General features: G+C 38.4%; 1 protein-coding gene across 4 annotated transcripts in view; it reads right to left on the bottom strand.

The window, feature by feature from the left end:
• The window catches only part of il1rapl1a (interleukin 1 receptor accessory protein-like 1a), a 245,386-nt gene that overhangs the window by 12,521 nt on the left and 213,554 nt on the right, over positions 1-19,311 (bottom strand). For all 4 annotated transcript variants that reach the window (XM_077580324.1, XM_077580326.1, XM_077580325.1 and 1 more), the window contains exons 7-8: positions 14,118-14,250; positions 4,107-4,252 (exon numbers count right to left, since the gene is read on the bottom strand). In XM_077580324.1, coding sequence (XP_077436450.1) covers positions 4,107-4,252; positions 14,118-14,250 — 279 coding nt within the window. The remainder of the gene's footprint in view (positions 1-4,106; positions 4,253-14,117; positions 14,251-19,311) is intronic.

The following is a 19,311-nucleotide window of genomic DNA, read 5'->3' as shown; positions in this document are numbered from 1 at the left end:
AGACTACGTTTCTCCACCCATATTATAAGCTAGATGGGTGAAGATCCAGAACCACTTTCAAGTGACTGCTAAACTATACTCTCTGAATATTTTCCATGCATTGTCACTATCATGTAGAAACAGTCACAGCCCAAATTGTTCTCATCTAAAAGGTAAGCAGAGCTGCATTGTGCATTGTTGGATGCAGCTAATAGTGATTAGAAAAAAAAACACATGCGTGTACTGGCGGATGGTATTTTTGTTTTGTGATGTGTCTAAGCATAAAATGCATACAAATGTTGTCTTTTTTTCAGTCTGGCTCTGTTGTTTTTGTGTTTGCACAAATACATGCATCATAACTGAGTCGGAACCAATGGATCCTCACAACCTATGAAGTTTATCTGAGAACAAGAAAACTCAAGAAAGAATGTTTCAGTGGCATTTGTGCAAATTTTTGGAAATGAAGGGAATTACAACCAAGTAGGAAAAGGTCAGTTCAGTTTGTCATGGTATGGTTTGAAAGAGTAACTCATGATCAGTTTTGCACACTCACAGGTGCATCTATTATATTTTTGGAATCAATCACCAATTTGTTGTTTGTGTGCTTAAGCCAAAACCCTTTCAAAGATACAGTAAAAGTAATTACGACCATCTTATGGTTTCTTGGTGCTTGAGTGAGTTGAGGAGCTTTATTTTTTATTTTTTAAACAAAGCCGTGCTTTGCTGTCATCTTGAGGCATCTATAAGCAATGTAAAAACTTTTTATGGAGGCGTCAATTTCTCGTGGCATGAAATCACCTGGGAATATCAGTCAAAATCCATCGTCGTCGTGTAGGACAGTGAATTTGCCATTTCTAAAGAAGCATTTTCTTTTGACAAACGTCTGCTTGTGGGCGTCCCTCTTTTGATGCAGCCCTCAATTATAAGGAGCCCGGCTTACCAATGTGCAACTTTAAGCTGACAGTCCTGCACTTGGTTACATATACACTCCCTGGACTGAACCATCATCAGTATCAGGGGAAGCTAAGCTCTCAGCGAGGCGACATCCATCATCAGCGGGCAGACACAAGAGGCTCATAGGTTTGGGAGAGATGACGGTGCACGGGGGAGCAAGACAAATAGAAGGAGATGAGCAGAAAGTGGATTCATTTGGTTGCCGCGGCGCAGCAATGAAACAGCACTGCTCTTTGGCTGCCTTCCACGCCGAGACTCATGAAAACGTTGGGCATTTTCAAAACGAGACGGCTCGCTTTACTCATCGCACCAACGTCCCTTCTGTCTTTGCCGCTTATAATGAACCCTCCCCACCTTGCACTCCTCCACCCCCTTTGCTGCATTTCTCTGTTCATTTCTCTTCTCTATTATCTCCTCCCAATCTCCCCAGTGGGTTAGCACGGGGAGGGATGACTTATGTTGTGAATTAAAGCAGCATTTACCTGCTTCCCTCCGTTAAAGAATTGCTGCGCTTTAAATCTCTGTCAGCGAGATCCCAAATGGCTGCCATTGGAACTGCTTGCTCGCTTTGCATTACCGAGTATTATTGTCGACTACATGTCTTGTAGTTGTCAGCTAGGTCAATTAAATTATTTCAAATTTTTGTCTGTGACGTTACAAGGCCCTGCAGTTGTACGATTTGGCTTGAAACTGGCACTTACTTCAGAGTAGAACGTAAGACTAGTGGTGTCCGAATTCTTTCGTCCAGCATGACTGAAGGTAAAGTGACTTGTTGATGTATATTTTATTGATTTATTAAAATTTATATTAATCCAAATTCATTTATTTCTTTTTTAACTAGTAAGAATGTCACACTTATACACTTCCTCCATTTATTACATTTTTAATCACAGTATTCCGATGTAATTTGCGTGCAATTGCAGCATTTCCCCTTATTTATTAATTAATTATTTTATTCCAATACATTAGGAATTTCTACATTTAAAATTAACTTTCAATATGATTTTATAACCACCATAATTATATTAATGTGATTTATATACTAATACTATGAAATGTAAGTTATTAAATTAAGTTTTAAATAACAATTAGGATTTTTTTATATTTAATATATTTAATAAACAATTTTTTTGTAAAATGTTTTTCTCATAATATTATAATTTCTACCAATATTGTAAATGTATTCTTATAAAATAGACGTTTTCTTGCTTGTAATATTGCAACTTTATTGCAGTAGGCTACAGTGCAAATACTTTTTTTTTTTAAGGAGTATATTAACGTTTAACACCATGGCATTTAATAATGTTAATATTCTACAATGGCTGTACAAATAATAAAAGACAGATTATTTCCAATTACCTTGTGTTCTGGTCAAACATTTTTTTTAAAGTGCAATGTCATGGAACAAACTATGTTGGACTTTGGCAGTTCCACTACATCAGCAGTCAAACTTGCTCTCCAAGATGCGCAAAGCGACGATTTGAGTAGGCAGAAATGTGCACGAGACAGCTGGGAAGTTTTGCAGTGTCGCGTCAAGGGAGAGTTGGGAGAGCATGAAATAAACATCAGAATATAAAGTGAGTGAGGAGAGTGAGAGAATGAGAGCGAGTATTGGACTTTTTTCCAATCACTGTAAGGACATCTTCTCTTTACTGCTGTTGCTGCACATACACAATCGTGAGCTGTTGATGTGCAGTGACCAACTCAAACAGAATTGCTGTGTCTTCAGAAACTTCTCACAGAGACTTTGATAACAGCAGGGAAGCAAGGAGACAATAACGCGCAACTATCAAAACTTGTTTTTTGGTTGTGCCCCAAATGGAAAAGCTGCACAATCTAGTCATTTGTACTTCAAAAGCTATATGACAAATTCCATCTCATGAAAGATACTCACGCTTTGTTTCAGTTGACACTGCCAGGGATTTATTAATTAAACTAAATTTTTATTATTCTGGCTGGACAGTACTATACTTCAGTATATTGAATGATGATTATTATATATTGGCCTTTTGTACTGTTACTTAGTAAGACAACCAAAATGACAGAAACAGACACAAAGGACTTTGTCAGGGCATCTGCGCTATGGCTCAATGTTGGCAGATCCTAATTTTCAAATCAGCACAAGGCTTGTTCAATGTGTTTGCAAATTTGGGAGATGTGACTCCATGAAGCTGGGCGGGCTGGTGTAGCAGAAGGATTGTCCTGAAGATGTGCCTGACTTGGTGACAGTTTGGTTGCAGAAAAAAAAAATACTCTACATCATTATACTAGCACACTGCATTTATTTATTATTTATTAATTTGAAAGAAGAGCTTTGATTGGCCATGACTGAAGTCGGCTATAACCACTCTCACAGCGGTGCAGCCCTCCCTCTCGCAGTTCTGCCAGCCTAACATGGGGTCTTAACCGTCTCCGAATTAGACCGCACAACCATGCAGGATTTAAGCCGTCATTAAATTATAGCCCGAAAGAATTCATTTCTTTGTCGAGTTTAGGAAGTATTAGTAGTATTATAGTGGAAACAAATTAAGAACAATTTGTAGAGAAAAAAAAGTTATGAGAAAAACGTAATAAAAGAAAAGAATTGCAAAGCTACGTGAAAGAAGTCATAGTATAAGAACAAATGTAATGTGTAAAAAAAAAAAATTGTAATACTATCACAGTGAAAATAACTAAAATAGAAAGTTACAAGGACACATTTTGAAAAAGTTTTGTAAAGTTAGGAGAAAAAAAAGTAATAAAAAATATATATTTTTTGTCTGTGTATATTTCTGTGAAGAAAGTTGTAATATTAGGATATTGAAAATAAACCATACAATGCAACAAAAAAGTTGGTGTGATAGAAAAAAAATATTCTAACGAGTACAGTAAATGTGGCTGACGTGTTTTAATATTACCGGACCTAAAAAAAAGCTGATAATTCAAGAGAAAACTTTTGGAGGACTCTACAATAAATATGTAAAAACGATGCATATTTCCATTTGATTTATTAGTGCAGTCTGACTTTAAATAATTCATTAGGTGACTTAAATGAAGATTTGGAAGTAGTTGTTACACTCCTCTCAGACAAAGAGCAATAAAAGCATTTCCCAACCTTGACATGAAATCTCTAACGAGATTCAAAAAGTGCATGTCAGTGGGGTGAGCACTCATCATGAATGTCACGTCCTCACCTTTCCTGAAGAGCTGGATGGTAGCCTGGCGACGGCCGTTGCCATTTTCCACATAACAGGAATAATTTCCCAGATCCTCCTCCTCCAGTGAGTTGATCGTAAGGGAAATGGCGACTTCCTGCTCGCCCAGGTGCTCCTTGACAATCCTAGGAGACAAAAGGAGAGAAAACTTAATAAATAATAGTTATTTTAATAAGTAAGTGCTGTCAACCAGCATAAAGTACAGTATTGTGAACTGTACAGTAATACATAGATGGAAAAAAAAACGTGTTCAGCCTGTATAGAATACTTCAAGGTCATAAATATACAGTAAAACAATAAACTGAAAAGCAGTAAGTACATCAGCAACTGAGTGCACCTTCTTGTGGCATGTGATGATCCGCTCTTGACCTGCTAACCATTTGGAACATCAAAATGTTGTATATCAGGACTTATGTTAACCAAGGACTCCACCGAACATGATATCAGAACAACCAAGTTACTAATTTCTTTGCATTTGTTGCTATTTTTACTCCATTGGAGTGATATCGATTTGATGGGCTATTTTGCTGAATTGGGGATTTTTGAGTCCCCAGTATTTTTGTTCATGCATGATAGAATTAACTGTAAACAATTTTTTAACTGAGTGAACATTGATCTAATTGCATATTTAATAAAGACAATTTAAAAGATTAATTTAACTTCCTTGATGTAAAAAAATACTATTTGTTGCCAGTCCCTTCTTCCTAAAACTAGACTTTATAATGAATTTTTTTATTATCTATCCAAACTATACTTCAATTATCCATCCATCCATCCATCCATCCATCCATTTTCTTAACCGCTTAGTCCTCACAAGGGTCGCGGGGGGCGTTGGAGCCTATCCCAGCTAGCTTCGGGCAGTAGGCGGGGTACACCCTGAACTGGTTGCCAGCCAATTGCAGGGCACACAGAGACGAACAACCATACTCACAATCACACCTATGGACAATTTGGAGTGTTCAATTAGCCTGCCATGCATATCTTTGGAATGTGGGAGGAAACCGGAGTACCCGGAGGAAACCCAGAACATGCAAACTCCACCGAGGAAGGCCGAAGCCCGGACTCGATCTTACTTCAAATATGTTATTTTTTGGTCTAAATTCACACTTAGTCTGCGTTTTTACTCAGTTGTGTTACGCTAATACATTACCCACTCTGAAAAATTTGGAATAATACCATTACACATTTTCAGATGTTTAATAGGAGCATTAAGAGTTTAGAATTGAGAAAAACTCAACATAAAACAGAACATTTGGTTTGTTTTGATAGAATACATGGCACCAATTTGATGACATGGCCCCTAACAATTAGCGAGACTGGGGTAAGTCGTGCCAATTTTGACTTAAAATGTCTTTTACGCAAGGGGATTACAGGAATGCCTCTAACTTAAATATGTTCATATCGTTTAGGATGTCGTGCATTCCTGGGAGCAATCACTTTGGATCTTCAATAAAGTGTTTGAGAAATATAGCTTTAGAAAAAAAGTGGTTTGGGGGCACAACTTGCCCCCAGTGCCATTAGTCAGAATTCAGTGGGGTAAATTGTGCCATTGAAAACTGAAGTAAAAAAAGATAATTTTAATCTCACAAACAATAATGCTATATAAATGGAAGACAAATTCAATTCAAAATTTTGATTTGCAGGTTTCAGAGGCCGTTTCTTCCTTCATTCTTTTGTTTTTCCTGTTCAGCCTTTTTATCTTCTCTTTTTGTGAGCCTTCTCTAACTCAATCTTCATTCTCAGTCACAATTCTCGTTTTCACTTTCTTTTTTTCTTTTTTGAACAATTCTGTTCTTTCTTTTTGTAGATTTTGGCATGGCAAAAAATAATTTCTGGAGACACATAACCCAAGTGGGCAGCACGGTGGCTGACTGGTTAGCACGTCCGCCTCCCAGTGCAGAGGATGTGAGATCGAGTCCGGGCTTCGGCCTTCCTGGGTGGAGTTTGCATGTTCTCCCCGTGCTTGCGTGGGTTTTCACCGGGTACTCCGGTTTCCTCCCACATTCCAAAAAAAACATGCATGGCAGGTTAATTGAACACTCCAAATTGTCCCTAGATGTGAATGTGAGTGTGGTTGTTCGTCTTTGTGTGCCCTGCGATCGGCTGGCAACCAGTTCAGGGTGTACCCTGCCTACTGCCCGAAGCCAGCTGGGATAGGCTCCAGCACCCCCGCGACCCTTGTGAGGAAAAGCGGCCAAGAAAATGGATGGATGGATGGATGGACATAACCCAAGTGCCAGAACCACCAGATTTGTCTATTTTTTTCTCAACCCAAATTTTTTTTATGGCCATCTTGCAGATTTTTATCTCCTTTTCAACTTGCCGTATGGTCTTTCCCACTTTCGCTGCTCTTTTTCCAACTCCTCTAGAGTAGTGGAAACCCTGTCTTTCTTCCTTTAGTATCTGGTGGCATGATGAATTTTTGTCAAAAATTAAGAACGGCACATATTTTTAGTGATCAAATGTAAGAATACAGTTTACAACAACAGCAAAATAAATACAATAAAGTAATATAGAGTAAATAATCATAATTTTAGGGGAAGTTTACCCCAAGCCCACCATTTTGGAAAAAAATGCATCCCCAGCTGTTTTGAGCCAACATCATGCTAACCATATATAGACTCATGATGTAGCTTACTAAAGCACTAAAACATGTGTGAACTGTTTTCAAAGTTGTCTATAATTGCTCAAACACAGCCACCCAAAAAAACCTTAATCATAGAAATTTTAGTTTGGAGGGCAAAAAATTGTTTTTTGAACTTATATGTGCTTACCTTTCAAGCCATGTGTCTCTTTTTTACCGGGTGAGCAAAATGGATGTATTTAAAAAAAAATGTGTTCACATTACCAACTTCTATAATTTTCTTAATAACAGGTGTGGAACTACTTATCCCTTGACACAAATTATCCCACTCTCTCCTACTCTAATTATTGGTTCTACTGGACTGCTCAAGAACTAGTTTTAACTTACAATATAAACTTCAGATTCAAATGCACCAGAAGTTGGAACATGTCTCAAATTTTCCAGAAAAATAAGACCGAAAAATTAGCACCAAAAAACAAAACAAGAGTCAAGTGTGATGTCACAAGAGTTGTCCAGGCAACTGGGTTGAACATTACAGCTATTTTCATATTGCCATATGTAAAATTACCACAATGGTAATTAAGTTTGACATTTCTTTTATGATATTACAATATATATATACATATATATATATATATATATATATATATATATATATATATATATATATATATATATATATATATATATATATATATATCCCCTTAACTTCACCTTCACTTCACATTTCAGGAGGGCTTTGTCTGGGACGTGAGGATCCCATAAAATGTCCCTACATGTAACGGTCCTTTCACTGTCACAACGTCAAAATATATTTCTTTGTCTGCACTCAAAACATGTGAGATATGAAAATCAATAAGGGTTCTTCCTCAAGACCACGCGCCACGGAAGGAGGGAGGGATTCAAATAATGGCGATGAGAAGAAAATCTTTTTATAGCGGCTGCCATGGAAACGGCGAGCGGAGAGGATGTAATATTCCATAAAGTAAATGAGCGTCCCCGGCCGGGCTGGTTGAGCCTGATGGAGGGGAGAATAGGGATATCATGGTCTCCTCTCCCCACCAGCACAAACACTTCTACTTAGCTCACTTTGAAAGCATCGTCTGCACAAAGGCAAAGTGCAAAGGAGAAAGCCATCCCGCGTGTTTGTGCGCGAGCGGCGGCTGAGCTGAGTGAGGCGGCCATGCGTCATTGGCTGGATGTGTTAAAGAGGCTGAGAAGAAGGCAGTGTACGTGTGTGTGCGTATGCAAGTTTGTGAGCATGTAGGTGGGGATAATGACTCCAGCAGCCCTCAACTCGCTCTCACTCGCTCTGTAGCCTTCGAGCCGATAAAATGCGCATAAGGATGGCGAGCTGTGCCGGTTTGGCACCGGTAATTGAAAGTGTGTCACGGACTCGTGATATTTGTACGTCCGGTTTGTTGTAGAAAAGTAGGAATAATTCATGTCCCCAGCCTCTCCTCAAGGGATTCGCGGGGGACTTTGAAGACTCCTGGTTCACCAGCAGGCACAGCTCATTGGCTCGCTATCATAAGATGGCAACCTGCATCTCAAATGGAGGAGAGGAGGCAAAGTTGAGAGTGCCAGGCAGAGATACAGCTGAACTGCAATGCAAACAGACGGGTATCAATTGGTCCACCTGCGCACCTAGGGCCATATATTTTGTTTATTTTTTTTTCACGCCTGTTTAGCACACTCTCAAAGTGTGCTTTTCCACCTTAGTTCATTCAAGATAACTTTTCAATGACGACCTTTTATCACATGGCTTTTAACTCATTCACTCCCAGCCATTTCCACTGAAGCAATCCAGTTTTACAGGATTTTGACTGATTTTACAAGGCCTACAGAATATTGTGTTCTATTGCTATTAAAACATGGAACCTACCAAAATAAAGATCACAGTCTCTTCTTTCATCAGGAAAAATATATATTTCTATAGCATTAGAATATAGCTAAGTTTCATCATTATTCACAAATCTGTATAGAACTGTGGGTAAATTAGTTTTTTTTCAACATAGTCCTGGTTGATATCTTTTGCTCTGCTGCCATCAGCTGGCCGTTTTTTTTAATAACTACCATTTCCCCAACCAGTTAAGAGGCTGCATCATAGCCTTCTGTATGCTCTAGCAGTAAAAAAAAAAAAAAAAAAGATTTAAATACGTCCTTGGGACACTTAAAACATTTACAATAGAACATATTTATACGTTTTTGGGAGAAAATGAATACATTTGTATTACCACATCCGTTCAAATAAATACCGTATTTATTACTGTACTTATTGTTTGCATTCACTGTTGTTTTAATTTAGCAAAACATAATGGCTAGCCTGCAAGCTACCATTAGCTTGACAGTGCATTATCATTTAAAGATCCCTCCATGTTTCATGTGTACCTTATGTGTAATCCTGCTAACTAACAAACTAGCAACCCAACTAACTGAACCTCTTGCAATAGGTGGACATAATTGAAAGGCTCAGAATCGCCAAATTATTCTGAGCGTTGATGTTTGCCAGATTACACAAACAAAACGACAACAAAAAATTACCTACATTTTAATCTCAGTCTTGTTATTGCGGGAAAAGTTTTTTTTGTGTGTGCTAATTTTATTTCTTCTTATTTTCTCTCAGAGGCACAGGAGGGGGATGCATTTTTCTGTGGAGGTACAAGAGAAAGTATTGGGAGGAAAAATCTAAATAATAATTAACAATTATTTTTTTTACTGCAAACTGCAACCACGATAATATACTGTTAAACCAAATATTTTGCTTACAGTGTCAGTCAAAACTGAACAGTAATTCCTTTAAAGACAGCATTTTTGTCATACTACGTATCTCCTTATAATGTGCAGGTGTACCAAATAAACTGGCCTACATTCAGTGCATCAGGCTTCTAATTGCACATAAATGTTTTGAAAAAGGAGTGTGAAGTGCAGTTCATGGAGAGGTACAAATGAGTGCATTGATTCAGTGGCTGCTGCGGGCGCATTAGCGTTCTGTTACTTCCTCATTAGCGAAGTCTGCGTTTGCTGCTTAAGTGATTAATTTCAGACTCATTCCATTTATTATTGCGGCCACGAAATATGCCTGCAAAACACCATCCGAATTGGGTCAGCGGCATATTGATCACCTTCTCAAAAATGCGGCGTAGGATTTTGTTTAGCTAAATTATTAATCTCCTGCACGATATGCTAATGTCCATTCAACCGTGCTATGACAGCGACGGTGTTCCTGTCCGGGGTTGTGCAAATGAGAATTTATGGGCTCGCCGTAGAATGAGCTCGCCTGGATCAATAAGTTAGAGAGTCGGGTGTATATAAATGGCAGAAGTGAGCTGTTGCTCTAAAAGCGCGGGTTCGATGCATTTGTAATGAAGGCCGAAGTGTGTGTGGGTGCCAGCGTGAAGTTGGCTGTAGGATGAGTGCAAATTTGTTCACGTGTAGATACTCCCATCCCTTCTCTTAAGTGCACCCTCCATATCGCTGGATGACTTTATGGGAGTAAACTTGAGGCCTTGGCTGGATAGGAAAAAGCCTACGGTAGCAGCATTAGCAACACAGGGCGATTGATCAAATACTTTATTGATCCACCGCGAGGAATATTACTGCGCATTTGGGGGAATCCTTGAGTGGGAGCGGGTTGCTTAAAAGGAGATTTATTTCCCTTGCATATTCATATCGCCGCACAAATACATCCCAGATGCGACTCGGATACCCTCGGCCTCCGTTCAATCTCTCAGCCTCGCTCGCCCATCTGTGTGCTGCTGGAGCTGAGTGCACAGAGAGAGATAGCACAAGTGGTGGCAGTGTGAAAAATGGTGGTTGTTAACCATCTGACAGGGGCTGTCTCCCCCAGAGCTGCAGCGGCTCCAAACAGCGCTAATGGCAAACATGCACGCGGAGCGCCGAATGGACTTGTTTTAAAATGTGTTCTATCACGCGTGAGGAAGACGCATTGGAATTGAGCTCATTTTCGACGTCGAAGAGAAGTAGACTACAAAAGGAGGCTTTTTGGGCCGCGATATGAATGTCCTTTTTAACAGAGCATTAAGCAACACTTACTGGGCTCTGCATAGCGGCAAAGGAACCAACGATATAAAAGGATTTAAAGGAGAACACCGAATTAGAAAAAACATTTTCCCATGAGAAATTATGGAAACAGAAATTATCTGTAATAGGATGAAATTGATTAAATGTTGAATGGGGGTGCTGCGCGGGCAAGAAAAGCACTGGGGGAAACCCTGACTGTTAATTTCATTAACCTCCTTACATTATATTTTCTAGAAAAAAAACACCTTTAAAAAAGATAAATAAAAATAATACATTTTTACATGTATGCTCTGCTAAATGTATTGATCCAACAGTCACACCACAAACAAATATTTTCCAATATTCACAAAAACAATTGTATATACTATAAAAAGAAGTTCATCACTAATGTAAGGCAAAACGTCAATCAAAACCTTCCAATCCAATTTAGAGGATGTGTAGCGCAAAAGAGCTAACTCTTTTGTGGCTAGCTAGTTAGTATTTAGCACTAATATTTAAGGTTAGCTACCAACGGTAAGTAGCTCAATGTCGTGATATCTCCGTTTGGAATAGCACTGAAATACTTTTGAATTCATCCAGACACGTTGGAGTCTTTTTGAATGCGAATGTTCATACTTTGTTTTGTGAAGAGCAAGAGAGATAGCTTTTTGTGGCTAGCTAATTAATAGCTAGCACTAATATCTAAGGTTAGCTACGAATGGTAGGTAGCTTAATGCCGTGATATCTCCAGTTGGAATAGCATTGAAATACTTTTGACTTCATTGGGACATGCTGGAGTCTTTTTGAATGTGAATATGCGCACTTTGCGTAGGTGGACAAAAGCCAAAGAAGATGCAGAACATACATACAGGTGAATCAGTCCATGCATGCTAATCTGACAAATAGTGAAATTCTTGTGTGTTTTTTCTGTGGCAACTTTGTTGTATTATTTCCAGAAAAATTTGGTCAATTTCCAAATTCCCTTCTGTAAATGAAATAAATGTGATCATTTATTAAAGTTGAGCTGCCATAATCCATCTCGAAACACTGTTGAAATAGAACTTTTGTCACATGTATACATTAATTTAGCTACTTACACTGTATTGGACTTGTGACAACACTTGTTGGTGATTGCAGTTAAGGTTGCGACACATAATCAATGTAGCGGTGCAGCAACACTGACAACAGTATGCTAATATGCCGTGCCACTGGGGCAACATGTACGGTATTTTCTTCATTTTAGCTCATGAATAACAAGTAGAGGCGACATTACAGGAAAATAAATGCAGACCAGCAGCTGCTCGGAATGAGGCAAATGCATCACTGGAAAATTGTGGGTTTTAGTAATTTGGAGTCAATAGGCTGAAACGTGCAAATTAATTTTACAGTGAATGTGTGCCATTCCTCCTGGTGGCAGTACTACAGCTTATTAGGACACTTTGCTTTATACATTTTCATGACCAACAATGCTGGGAAAATGTAAAGTGATAAGAAAACATGCATAAGAAATATTATATACATATACATTTGTGGTAACTTTGAGGCAACACTACGTAAACATTAAACCATGACATTTGCTATTTGAAAAAAAATGGCCTTTGATCAGCTTTTTTCATTAGGATTACAAGTAAAGCCTTTTATAATGATGAATGATACATGATTGATGATGAACGAATGATGAACTTTATTTGCTATAAACATTTGTTTGCTAATTTAATTTAATGTCAGTTGATCATCTCCCTATTAATTATTGAGTAAATAATAACTGATAATTATGTAACTTTACGGGAATGTCAATGTAAAAATGTCAAAAGTAGCCTGTAATTGTGATGAATGGCTAGTGTACGGTAAACAAATCTAAAACAATGCATTCGTTTACTAACTTAATTTGATATTGGTCAACATTCTCCGACGTGTTTGGGAATCAACATGTTAGGTTGCTATTTTTATCTTAGTCTCTGTGAAAGTTACCTCTTTAATTGTAAAATGTGCTCATTATTGTGTTTAATTCATTCCACAACCAAGCTCGTAACTCAAAACACTCGTATCTCAAATCATCTTTTCACTGAAATGATTGGAATTGCATTGTATTTTAATCACGAAATATTGCACTGCGTAATATTGTATTTTATAAATAACTTGCAGTAATGACACAATTACAGTCAATATATATATATATTTTTAAATGTAAGCATTTTTGTCACATTGCATCAGTTATACGCTGCTCCTTCTGATGTGCTTGCCTTGGTCACATGAGGTCAGTATAAGACAGCCAGATGGATATACTGTTCATTGAGGCATTATTATGAGTCCCATTTGAGTTCCAGGCAGCAGAAGCCCAGCTGTTTTAAAACTGGCTGCTGCATGCAGTCCTGCCTGGTTAGTTTAGCCGGGCGAGTCCTACCTAAAACTTCACTTAGATTCATAATAATACCTCAATGCTTCTCTTCGAGTCATCACTACGGCACTAATATTAGCCATTGTACGCAAAGGATATATGAATGTGAGTGCTGTTAGCATTAAACTAGCGGATTGAAAGGCTAAGCTATGGTTGTTTTAATAATGCTCATACACAAAATATGAGTAGTTATATCCACTAAACTCATGTAGATATAATGATGTATTTGTGAACCAAATGGAGTTTAGTGTTTGTTTACCTTAAATGGTAATACTAGCATGCTAATTGCGATTGCTATCCATTTAGCGTAAGCTAACTGTGTTGGTGTTTGATAATGCTCATGCACAGAAGATAAAAAAAATGAGTAGTTCTCAATTAAACTCATGTTTAACCTTAGTGGATTAACAAATAAATAAATAAAATTAATTTAATATTTTTTTTATAAGGGGGGTGGGTGTTTGGAATAATTGATAGTATAATCGATTTAAAAAAAGATTCAATGGTAACAGCCCTAGTCTACATCATCTCTGTCAACATTACTTCTGTAATTGTCAGGTGAATTTTGCTATTTTAATTCAGGGACAATTAACGTTAGTCTTTCAACTTGAAATAGAGACTTTTGTTAGTTAATTTAATTTAATTTTGTCAGTTGATGTTACTTTTTCCGAATGAATTGTCTGGTGTGTCTGACTTAATCTTAGTTAATGTTACTTCTCCAACTTGCTGAGAAAATAAGATTTGTTGGTTGACTAATTTAACTCAATGTGGTTAATGCTACCTCTCTGAATTAATTGTTGAGAGAAAGAGATGTGCTAGTTTGCTAATTTAACTTAATGTGAGGTAACGTTCCGGCTTGCACTTAATTGTCGTGTAAATGGATACATTAGTTTACTAACTACGCAAGACTACGCTAATGTCATTAGCGTTTAATTTGGCCCAATTTGAACTTGAGAGGTCACATTAATAGTCCGGTTGTGTTCCTTACTTGATTTCAGTCTCCTGTACTCGCTCCTCGTCCAAGTCTTCGATGAATTTATCTCCCTTCATCCAGTAGATGAGTGGGATGACGTCACCACTGTAGCCGAAAAACGCCCGGCACGTGAGGTTGAGTGCAGCTCCTAAGAAGAACAAATAGACACCACAATTAGGCATCCCTTCAACTAATATATTACCATATTCAGATATAAGCAGTGCGACACAACAGATAATATAAAATGGAACCGCCAGAAGTCTTGGAAAAAATTGCCTCAAAAGTCAATTAAACCATCATCTAGTGTGAAATGTCAGATCATAGCAGCACAGCACAAATATTGTCTAAATTAAACTTGTTTAACTCACTTCAACATAGTACCACTAACTTGGCACTAAACTGCTACAAAAAGCCAGCGCAGCACTTATTGTCTAAATAAAGCTCCTCAATTCACTTCAACACAGTTCCTTGGCACCAGGATGTCTCAAGATGGATAATGATTTTATTGCTTTGGCCTGACCACAAAAGAGAGTGAAAAAGTGAGTTTATGATCAAATTACAGAGGATAGGTTAAAAAAAAAAAAATCAGCTAAATGGAGACTTTGAAAATGCAATTCACTCTAAAAAGAGAATTGTTGACCCAATTTAAGATTCCAAATTGAATTGTTGACCAACTTTAAATAATCACTTTCAATTGGTAACACACGATTGAATTAAGTTTGTCCAAAGCAAATATATCAAGTTTAACTAATTATGAGTTCATTAAACTTTATACTTTGGATTGAAGCCACTTTTGATTAACTTAATTCAGGTGAATATATTAAGTTGAATGAACTCTTCTTCTTCTTAACTTAACTATATATAGTTAACATTAACAAAGTAAATAAGGTAATAAAGGCCAGTAGGCTACATAACTGTATATACAAATAACTATTTTCACATGTAATGGGTGATGTCCCAGTACTTTTGCCCATTTAGTGTATACCACAGCCTCACTTGCGTACACCAAAAACTGCAGGCCATTACCTGTGTGACACTATTGAGGGCAAGGCCCGAGTGAGAGATTCTTGAGTGCGAACAGTGCACACAGAAGCATACTTAAATGATGGCGTGCGAACGGTAATGAACACATGAGGGCACTCAACAGCTTCCCAAAGCCCCCCTCGGAGACCGCGCATCTACTGTCGGAAGAGAGGCAGGGAACGAGGCAATCGGAAGTGAGGGGAGGCTGACGATAACATTATTTTATTTAGAGCTGCTGCTTCTGCTTATGAGGGGCGGTCAGAAGTCCAACGTCTGCAGCCAGTGCGGATGGTTGAAGGCGTAGATTTTTTTTGTTTGGCTCACAAGATGAGCTTAATATGGGAACAGTGGCATTGATATGGCATTTAAAAACAGATGTAATCACATTAAGATAATTATTTTTTTCCCGTTGTGCAGAGATGTGTGCGTGTCAGAGGCTGATTAACAGCAAAGTCGGTGTATTTTTTTTCTCCTTTTCACAAGATGCATTGCAAGTAGGGAGCACACATGTAAACAACACACGAATGAGGCAGGCTCATAATTCATGGTACGGAGGAGAGGATGAGAGACATTGCAGTGACTGGCTCCCAGGCATGTGAACTGAGATGAATAAGTAGGCAAAGTGTAAGGTAGGAGGCGCTCTTTCACCGTAGCTACACCTGCACAATCTCATCAGATCCAATCACAAATTCTGCCCCCACAAAGATAATAACGCTCAGATTTGATTGACACTCTCAAAGAGGTGTTCATTACCTCTGCCAGCGAGGTTATGTTTTCATTATCATTTATTTGCAGGACTACATAAAAATGGGAAAAAAATGACATGACATTAAACTTAAGACAATTATGTCATGACAAACAAAATATAACCCAAAATGTATTAGTCTTAATAGGTGTAAGATTATTATTAATCAACATATTCAGATTCAGTCAGCCAATGACGTTTCAACCAAGCTGTGTAGGAAGGCGAAGCTGAAACGTGAGTCAGAGCAAGAGTGGAATAATACATGTGGACTGCGCAAGAACTTCCTCAACAGACAGTTTTTTTTTGTCTTTTCCCCCATGTTTCCAATTTAAGAACTTTTATCGGAGCTGTAACATAAGTGGGATGCCATCTGTGTTCCACGGTGATGGGACAGGGATGTGAACAATATAACAAAACTGGGGGTCTGTAACCATGTTCATAACTCAAAACCTTGAAATCTGAAATCTTTCCACATTGAAATGAATGAAAATGCCGTTAATCTGTTCCATCCCCACAAATGTAGCACTTTTTTTTTTCATCGAGTGATAACAAAACGAATGTAAAGAATTTAACAATTTGTGCATGGTGATTTAATGTTTCAATACCCAGTATAAGACACACATACAGAATACACAAAGGAGACTTTCACAACTAAGTGTCTCACACAGTAAGTTGGATGTTATACTTGTATTTTTCTGTGTGTGTATGTTCAACTACCCATTACTTAACTCATCTGCTCCCAAAAACGGATAAATATGTTCTGTTTTAAATGTTTTAAGTGTCCCAAAGAAGTATTTCTACTTTTTTTTTTTTTTTTAATGCCACAGCATACAGAAGGCTTTGATGCATGCAGTCTCTGAACTGCAAAGAACGGTTGAAGAAATGATAGTTATTACACAAACGGCCAGCAGGTGGCAGCAGAGTAAAAGAGATCAACCAGGGCCATGTTGAAAACCCCAAAAACCTTTTACTCACAGTTCTAAATAGATTTGTGAATAATGATGAAACTTAGCTATATTCTAATGCTAATTTATGCAAAACGAAAACAGATAGAAACATACTTTTTTCCTGATGAAAGAAGAGACTCTAATCTTTCTTTTGATATATTCCATGTTTTTATAGCAATAGAACCCAATATTCTGTGGGCCTTGCAAAATCTGTCAAAATCCAGTAAAACAGCCGGGAGTGAAGAGGATTGCTTCAGTGAAAATGGCTACCGCAACATCAATGCTAGTTTCGTTTTCGGTGCTTTGCATTGTGTGTTAGCATTAAGCTAGAAGACGCGCAAAGTGTAATTGTCTTTTGTTTGTTTTATGCTTGGTCTTTTTTGAAGAATCGCTCACTAGCTCTTGCTTCTTGTGAAGTTGGCAGCCACCATTTAGCGCTTGTAACTCAAATTTTTGCTTGCCACTCAAGAAGAAAAATTGTCCAAGCAACACTTGTATCTTGAAAAACTTTGTCGGTTCACTTGCAAGTCAAGGTAGCACTTTAGTTTGTATTTCCCAGCACATACCAGCTCTCCAGCTCGTTTTTTTCAAAGTGCGGCAATGTCACAGCTTCACTGGATTATGTATGAAAGGCAAAGGCGATAAAATGTCAACATCATGCTGCTATAACGATAAGCAAGACCAGCTAATAATTGTGTGAACAGTCACTGACAAGCTGGCCAATGAGAGTAAAAACTGCGAGAGAAGGAGCGACTCAAACAGAAATGCAAGTCATAGTAGAGTGGAAGAGTACATGCCAACTAAGGGATACACATTCACCATCCATCCATTTTCTATAATGCTTGTCCTCATTAGGTAGGCCTTAAACACTTCCTTCATGGATAACTGAAGAAATTACCACATTTTAAATTGGTAGACTTTAATTTGGATGGTTTTAAAATCACATCCAGATGCTCTGTGGGTGTATTTCAGGAAAACCAAACATCTGATCACCCAAACTTGAGGTAGATTTTAAGACTTGTACTGTACATGGAGGATACAGAGGGGTTTTATAATGTCTGTGAGGAGCCGTGGTTGACATTTGCAAAGTTCAACAGCCTCTCGCAGCTTGCTGTTTGAGCACAGTCGGACTGTACAAGCGGCGACACGGTGTACTTACACAACACCAACGTATAGGCTTCGGCGAGGCACAACTCAACTCTCTGCAAACACTTGATTTGTGCGGCAAACATGCAAATAAGCGGCACACTGTGCAGCTGCTTGTGCCACAGCTGCCGCATTTCCCTTCTCTGTTTATCATCTGTTAGTTAATCCCACACATCACTTGCAAATTAGACGTGTCGTGCTGCTGGCAACCGTGACCCACAGAGGAAGTCTCCACCGCGCGCCCCGGGAATGCCAGGAAATGGTTGAGGGCCTCATGCTGCTCCTGGTTGGACGCACATGCAAGTCTTAATGTGCTCTTTTGTGGCAACCGCAGCATCAACACCAAGGATAAGACAGAAGATGATGAGGAAGAATACAACATAGATTTGGGGCTATTACACATTTGAGTGCACCCGTTCTCCAGTGTTGCCCGTTCACCCGATAGACGTGAGATCTATAAGCGGTTTTACAGATGTGTCTTTTATTGCAGCGGCAAATTGGGATTTATTTATTTATTTATTTTATTGTTGTGCCACATTCTGCTTCGGGGAGCGACTGGCAACACTCTGCTTCACATCAATACATTATTGATATTCAGTATGTGCAGTATCTTCCACTTCTCTTTGTTTGAGTGGAGCTCATTCTTTTTGACCCCAGACACTCGATACGTACACTTGTTTTTTCTTTATTTTAGAAAGTCCTTAAAGTAGCACTAAGGAACTTTTCCACCTTAATCAAATATTTTCATAACTGTTCTGATGAAACATTGACTTAAAACTAGTTGACTGGTACCTTTGCCATGGCCGGTGGAGGTGTGTATCATTTTTACTGGCACGACGCAACTTTGAGGAGAGTGGTAGGAACACTGCCACACAAAAAACTACAAATGTGCTGAATGCTTTATGGCATAGGCTATGTCACTTCCCTTTTACCCATCCGTTACAAAGACGGAAGTCAATTTGAATGTCGACACATGAAAAAAATGACGCAATGCACTTGTCTTCATGGGAAATGTGGTCTGCCGCCATAATCAGCATAAACTGAAAAGTTCTTTAGTGTTGCTTTAAATTGTTCAAGTTTTTCATTGTGAAATAATGTATTCTCCCATCATTTTTTTTCTTATGAGCAATCCTGCTAACTAACTGAATGACTAACAAACTAACCAAATAGCTTTTAGATCGGCCAACCAACCAACCAACCAACATCTGACAAACAAACTGACCGTACAGATTGACCAACTAACTGATTGAACAACGAACCAACAACCATCTCACAGAGAGAGCGACAGACAAACTCACTGACCATACTACCGAGCCACCAACTAACTGGATGACTAACAAACTGCCGG

This window comes from Vanacampus margaritifer, chromosome 11 (assembly GCF_051991255.1).
Source record: "Vanacampus margaritifer isolate UIUO_Vmar chromosome 11, RoL_Vmar_1.0, whole genome shotgun sequence".
Taxonomy (NCBI): Eukaryota; Metazoa; Chordata; class Actinopteri; order Syngnathiformes; family Syngnathidae; genus Vanacampus; species Vanacampus margaritifer.
The sequence above is the reverse complement of the archived record's forward strand: the minus strand, read 5'-3'. Positions and strand labels throughout refer to the sequence as shown.